At 37.9% G+C, this 6,488-nt stretch overlaps 1 protein-coding gene across 1 annotated transcript; it reads right to left on the bottom strand.

Annotated features, from left to right (window-relative positions):
* Positions 1 to 1,321: 1,321 nt before the first annotated feature.
* Positions 1,322 to 5,340, bottom strand: LOC139875082 (ATP-dependent DNA helicase RRM3-like). The gene is made up of 4 exons (XM_071862451.1): positions 4,857 to 5,340; positions 4,108 to 4,440; positions 2,814 to 3,971; positions 1,322 to 2,625 (listed from the first exon to the last, which is right to left on the bottom strand). Exons 1-4 carry the CDS (start codon positions 5,338 to 5,340, stop codon positions 1,322 to 1,324), a joined length of 3,279 nt encoding a protein of 1,092 aa, XP_071718552.1.
* Between the last annotated feature and the right edge of the window lie 1,148 nt (positions 5,341 to 6,488).

Raw genomic sequence — 6,488 nt, 5'->3', positions numbered from 1 at the left:
TTAGCTTTTTGAGGTAAAATGGAGGGACCAACGGCACAATTATTTCTTCTAATAAATCACGTTTTTATTTTTTTTATTTATTTATCATTAATCAACTAATTAGCTGCTTAATTTTAAGAAAAAATGGGAATGGACATGTGGATTTTCCACTTGTCACAATTAGCTATAATTAAGGGCTTAATGATATGTCATCTCTATCAAACTCTCTTTTATATAGATATACTAGTACACAATGCCCTTGCGTTGCACGTGCATGGTTAGGATTTGTGTACGACTCCTGTGTTTTGTGCTGTTGTTTGTATGTAGCAGGCTGTAATGAGAGTGACGGGTAACATGTTCGTTCTATTAAACCGTTGGCTTGTTTGTAACAACAATTTAGTTTATAAAAAAAAGACTTGCAATAAAAGAAATGGAACCTTATATTTTACTGTTTGTAGTAGATGTAGTAAGACTAAATATCACAATTTAGTCACATGAAAGTGCATATTAAAGTTCGTAGCACAATACTTCTATGAATACCAAACTTACTGAAGGAAACCAATGTTATATAAATAGGGGGCATCTACATGCAGTGATGATTATAAATGTTACAGCTATAGTATAGATGAATCGTTACAATTTAGTCTAATTAAATTGGGTACGAAAATCTTTAACACACCACTTCTATTAAACCAAACTTATTGTCGGAAACATATATTAGCGAAATCTCAGTTGTGGTCCTGGGGCGATGACTCTAAGCGTCTAACCTGTAGTAACTGTAAACAGTTAGTAAGAAATAGCAATATTAGGCGTTCTGATGATGGCAAAGGGTTCAAATATATACCAATGAGTATGCTAAGCATCCAACTAAATTTTATGTAGGAACCAAAGTCAGTTAAAAAGTCTAAAAACAGGGGTAACTACGAATCACGCAATAAATCATCTCATACTATGAGCTGTTTCCCACCTGCACTAGCCTGTTAACGAATGGATAATGTTGAATCGAGTTTCATAAACCGGGTTTCCAATCCTTACGACAAACATGTTTCCCTTATTACCTCTTGATACCCTGTTAGTAATTGTTAATATCGCGTGAGCATGAACCTAGCAGAATACATAAAAGATGTATAAATGTTTGAATTTAACCTCAATTGTGCATCCAAGTATGTTATTTCTGGAGAATCTCGAGATGTATCCGGTCGTTTAACTGGTTTCGCTAAAACATGAATGAAGAACTGTAATTAGAGTTTTGAAGTACACATAATTGAGGTAGTCCACAGTTAACATTGAATATATAATTTAATAAACATATGTGTTAGAAATGATTGGTTTAGCGTTACCGTTACAAAGTTTGGTTGAGGTTGAAGAACGTTTCTTTGTAAACAACATTTCTTGTGTGTCCCTTCAATCGCTCATGACTTTCATCAACCATGACTATTTTAAGACCATCTGGGGTTGTGACACGTGAGAAGGCGACATATAGTTGACCGTGGCTAAATACTGGTTTAGGGAGGTAGAGATCGACCAAATTTAGTGACTGCGCCTGGCTTTTGTTAATCGTCATAGCGTAACATGGTCTGACTGGGAATTGGATTCGTTGCATAACAAATGGCCACTTTGATTGTGCAAAGGTGAGGACAATTCTGTGGATTATTACCGTTGTACCTATATGAGATATCGTAATGATGTGAGTCTGGAGTACAAACTTTTGAAACGACGTTATGATCATCCGTGTACCATTACACAGCCCGCCACTTGGATGCAGATTTCGCAACAACATTATTGGCTGCCCTATTTTTAACTTTAATTTGTGAGGAGGCACACCCGAAAAATCGAGCTTGTTTAAATATTCCACCGGATATGATTGTTGCTGTTCGATGCTGTCAGTGGAGCCTTTGCAAATTTCGTCCGGGCTTTTGAATGTCATCGTTTCACCTTGTAGTTTCTTAAACATGTGCTTGTTAATCGCATCTACGTCATTATTTCTGGGGGTCAATATTGCCCTTTCACGCAAATAGTCTTCATCGTCCTGCCTCAAATTGAAATCTGGGAATATGGTATCAACAATTGTTTCAATTGGGTTTATTCCGTATTTTACAATGAATTCGTTGGGAATCTTTATCCATGATGGTTCATCTTCTCCATCTTTAGATGATGCAGTCATGTTACCATTTCCCACATCTAGAACCCATTTATTGAATGTGCATTTTCGACTATCTATTTGGCCATCAAAAGTGTATTCGTTGACCCTCATAATGCGCGAGAGTGTATGCAGGTGACGGAATTTCCACAATTCTGATCTATTGATGCACGCATGAACTACCTCTTGCCTTTTACCTTTTGGAATGACTGGGAGGATTTGTCTAAAGTCTCCACCGAGTAAAATTGGCATACCACCAAATAGCTTATCTCTGTTTGCCTCATTTTTAGAACCTAAAATATCTCTTAGAGTTTTATTCAATACTTCAAAGGCGTACCTTTGAGTCATAGGAGCTTCATCCCAGATTATTAGCCTTGCTTCGTGCATTAGCGCTGCCAAATGTGTTTTTTGTCTTATACCGCAGGTACTATTTTCCATTAGTTCAAGTGGGATAACAAATCGGCTGTGTGCAGTCCGTCCACCGGGTAGTAACAATGAAGCGATTACTGCATTTTTGCGTTGTTACATATTGTAAAGAAAGTCTAAACAATACAGCTACTTATTATCTGTATGATGTTTGGGGAAGTAAAATATGAAATAATAAAAGAGGCTGTAAGGTGGTTGTAGACATACTGATTCGTGATAGTTTTAAAAAAAAGTGCAACAAATAATGGAGGGATTAAAAAAAACATACCTGATGATGCAACTGCTAGAACAATCATTTTCTCGGATCTGAGTTTTGTTAGAATAGTATTGTATAAAAAAGTCTTCCCAGTCCCACCTGGGCCATATAAGAAATAGAGCCCGCCTTCTTGATTTGTTACAGCTTTTATTAGCAGCTCATATAGTGCGAGTTGTTCAGGGTTAAGAGACCTGAATAGGTTGTCATGAAAGGTCTTCATTTCCTTGATGTTGTAGTTTAACTCCCTTCGGATCAAGCGATTGTCCAATTGAGTTAGCAGAGATGGGTTAGGCTGTGGCAGAGCCGGGAAATCAGAGAGTGACTTCCCGTGTTTATGTAAAACTCCCTGTATTTCTACCAGACAGTAATTTTTAATATGAGAATCGGTTAGGTTCAAATCTGGGAAGTTGAATATTTTTCTTTTTTTATGAAGAATGTCGTCGGCTAAATCTTCCCAGTGTTGTTCCCATAGTGTGAGTGGGTTAGTTATATTGCAAAAGAGTAACATGGTTACAAATAAATCGCGAATTTGTGCACCTGATGCCCATAGTTTTGCTTCAGAAATAGCTTCTGTCCATTCCCTATCATCGTGGAGTAAACCATATGCAAAGCAAGCGTCTTTGAATGTGTGGTGTAACGTACCATCAACTGTACGGAGTTCTTCAAATGAGCGGGGGCCCTTTACAATGTTTAATAACATTCTTAGATAGTAACGTTCACCTGACGCCGGATTTGAATAGACAATACGACCAATTGAGGGTCTTAGCTTTCTGGGGGCCCATTCTTTTGCATCATTATTCCAGACATACTCTTTAGGGATCTTTGTGTATGTAAGGCTCCGTGCTTTTGGATCTTGTTTATTAAGTTCAAACCATTGGGTGAACATGGTTTCTTTGATACTCGACCTTTGTAACAGGGCAGGAAGATGTTGCGAATCATGTAGTGTGAGTGATTGTTGGTTTGGTAGATGATATGACAGCTTAATGATGGATGTCTTAGAGAAGTGGATGTAGTAAGAAAATAATCTCCAAACAGTCTCACACGGAGATAAATAGCGGTAATCCAAATAATTCTTGATTTCATCAATGTCAATAATCTTTTCTGGAATGTCTGATTTGTTATGGGTGGGTAGTATGTTTTCTTGTATGACGATTGTAGCTCGGTCCGGCCCTTTATTTTAAGTATTTGAATAGATACTTAATCGCTCAAGATCTATTACACCACTCGACATTTATATGTGCGTTGTATCTGATCAACAGATATCTATTATAAGGCACGACAAAACTGTTATCAAGTGTGCTTTTACCTTTATTAACATTGACACCGTTGTTGCGTCGGCTATAGTTAGCGTACCCGTCTTCATCGATTGTGGTTTCCGCATAATATGGCTTAGGGAAATGCTTTGAACATTGGTTATCAATCATACATGGGGAATCCTTGTGTTTACGTCCGCAAGGGCCGTGTAACATGAACTCGGTGATAGCCTTGGAACCTTCGGGATCGTGTTCCTCGTTTGGAATTTCGGCCGATATGAGATCATCGATGTCTTCGAGTGTCTTGCATTTGTATGCACGAGTCAACCAGATTAAGAGATAAACATGCGGCAACCCACGTTTTTGGAACTCAATAATATATATACCTGCGAGTAGACAATTCACGGGTCATTATGGTAGCATATGTATTATTATAATTGAAGTTGATTGTTCGCAGAGTAGTTTGGTTTGCATAATATATCTCAAGGTAATGTTGTAGCGTAAATGTGAGAATTGTGTGTCAAAATACATAATTTAAAAAATAGGAGAACTAAAACATCATGTGTTTCACCGCAGTTATACAGGCAAAGTAGTTGAAGGGTGGGTCAAACCTGTAAGTGAGTTATGCACATGTTGATGATAAAATTTGGGAATGATATGTATATAGTACCTTCTTCGTATGTCCCGAAGATGTTTCCTTTCATTATATCATTCATGAGGCTGTCTAGTTTCTGCTTGAAGTTTCTCGCAACAATTTCAGGATGGTCTGGTGCTCGTTGGCCCTAGATAAAGCATAGCATACCTTCTATTTCAGGCCACTTTGGGTTAGAAGTGAAGGTGATGAATAGGTCTGGTTTATCGAATTCGCGACACAAAGCCATAGCATCTTGGTAGTTTTGAAGCATGTAGCGTGGACTGCATGTATGTAATGATGGTAAAATTATTCGTTTTCCAATTGAAGCGGCTTTGGTGTCGCCCCTTGTTACAGCATCGCAGACATTGTTGTATAGATCGGTGCGTAGCTCGTTTTGGTGATTTCTGAGATACTTAAGCCTTTGTTCTTCGACTGCTGTATAAGCGTCTACCAAATATTGTTGGAATAACCATCCACCCCTAAGGAGGGTGGTACCTTCATTTTCCCGCTGCTGAATTCTGTAGCAGTAAAATTCTCGCATGGTGATGTAACCCCGTGCAGTTTTCCTTTTTCCACGGTTACAATGGTAGGGTATGTTTTCATGATAGCCAGTCTCACCGTATGGGAAGAGTAGTGGGTACTGCAACGCCATATATAATTGATGGACCTAGGAAATTCTTTGTGGTGCGCAGTTACGTTGTTGTACAATAATATCACATGATGAATTATAGTGGCCAAAGTCGCTAGTGATAAGCGCTGCCACCTCACCAACGTTTGGAGCGTTATACTGACGGGAGTTTGTTATTTTTGCAAGCAACCGAAGTGCATAGTCCGCCGATCTATTGTTACTGGCCCAATCGCGTGCCATACGAAATGCCTGTACGACTGCACTAAATTCATCGAGCATGCTAATCAAGCTGTTAGTTAGGGTTTCGTCAACTTTCTCTCTTGAATCACTACCTAAAAAAGCCAACATGCGGTTTGTAGCTTCATTTTGTGTGTCATAAAAGTAAAGTTGTGCATACCTAGGTGATCCTCCGTCCTCCGGTAAGAGTGAACCAATCTTATGATATGTTTGACCACTAATTCTAAATGTGTATGGGTCAGGCCCCAGTTGATGGAGTGGTCAATTCGTGCTCCGAAAGATGTAAATGAAAACATGTTGTTATAAACCCTTATTTGCTCTCGAAACCCTTATTTGGCAGGAGTATTTTTCCATTTTGGCAACAAATAGAGAAGGTTGGTTTTTTGGTCTGTTTTGGTTCATTGTGCCTCTCATCATACCTTGATTATGGTAATCGACGTTGATACCTAGTCAAGACGGAACAGGTAAACGTTAATATGATATAATTAATTTCTCAACAAAAGTAATTAAAAGTTAATAAAATAAATTCTGTGAAAAAGGTAGAGGAAAAAATCAAATAATAAATTTTTTTTAGGAGTTTAAATATTAAAATTTAATTGGGGTAGGAGAGTGAAATGATTAAATTAGAAATAAAGACATTGAATGGTCTAACTTGAAAAATTAAAGAAAACAATGGGATAATTGGTAGATAAGTTAAACAAAATAATAATAAAAAAAAGAGTTAGTGGGAATTGAAACCATGATATTCGGATTCACCAAGTCAGCGAATTGACCATTAGACCATCTTTGTTTTCCTTATTTTTGTCGATTTGTTAATATTTAGTGAGCAGTGGATGTCGGAAGGCGTTACCTGAAGAGTTGGCTGCGCACCTTTGGATGTTCTTTTTGCGACGATCTGAGTCGGTCCATATCGTTTCTGAAACATTAAAACTGTG

The sequence above is a fragment of the Rutidosis leptorrhynchoides genome, chromosome 11 (assembly GCF_046630445.1).
Source record: "Rutidosis leptorrhynchoides isolate AG116_Rl617_1_P2 chromosome 11, CSIRO_AGI_Rlap_v1, whole genome shotgun sequence".
NCBI lineage: Eukaryota > Viridiplantae > Streptophyta > Magnoliopsida > Asterales > Asteraceae > Rutidosis > Rutidosis leptorrhynchoides.
The sequence above is the reverse complement of the archived record's forward strand: the minus strand, read 5'-3'. Positions and strand labels throughout refer to the sequence as shown.

Bases quoted from the DNA above. Each gene is read 5' to 3' on its own strand.
- LOC139875082 (XM_071862451.1), bottom strand. From the start codon at position 5,340: ATGGCGTTGCAGTACCCACTACTCTTCCCATACGGTGAGACTGGCTAT. The intron at 4,441-4,856 runs GTATGCTATGCT...GTCTACTCGCAG, and splicing joins AAAGTGGCCTGAAATAGAAG to GTATATATATTATTGAGTTC. The intron at 3,972-4,107 runs GTAAAAGCACAC...CTTAAAATAAAG, and splicing joins CGGTGTCAATGTTAATAAAG to GGCCGGACCGAGCTACAATC.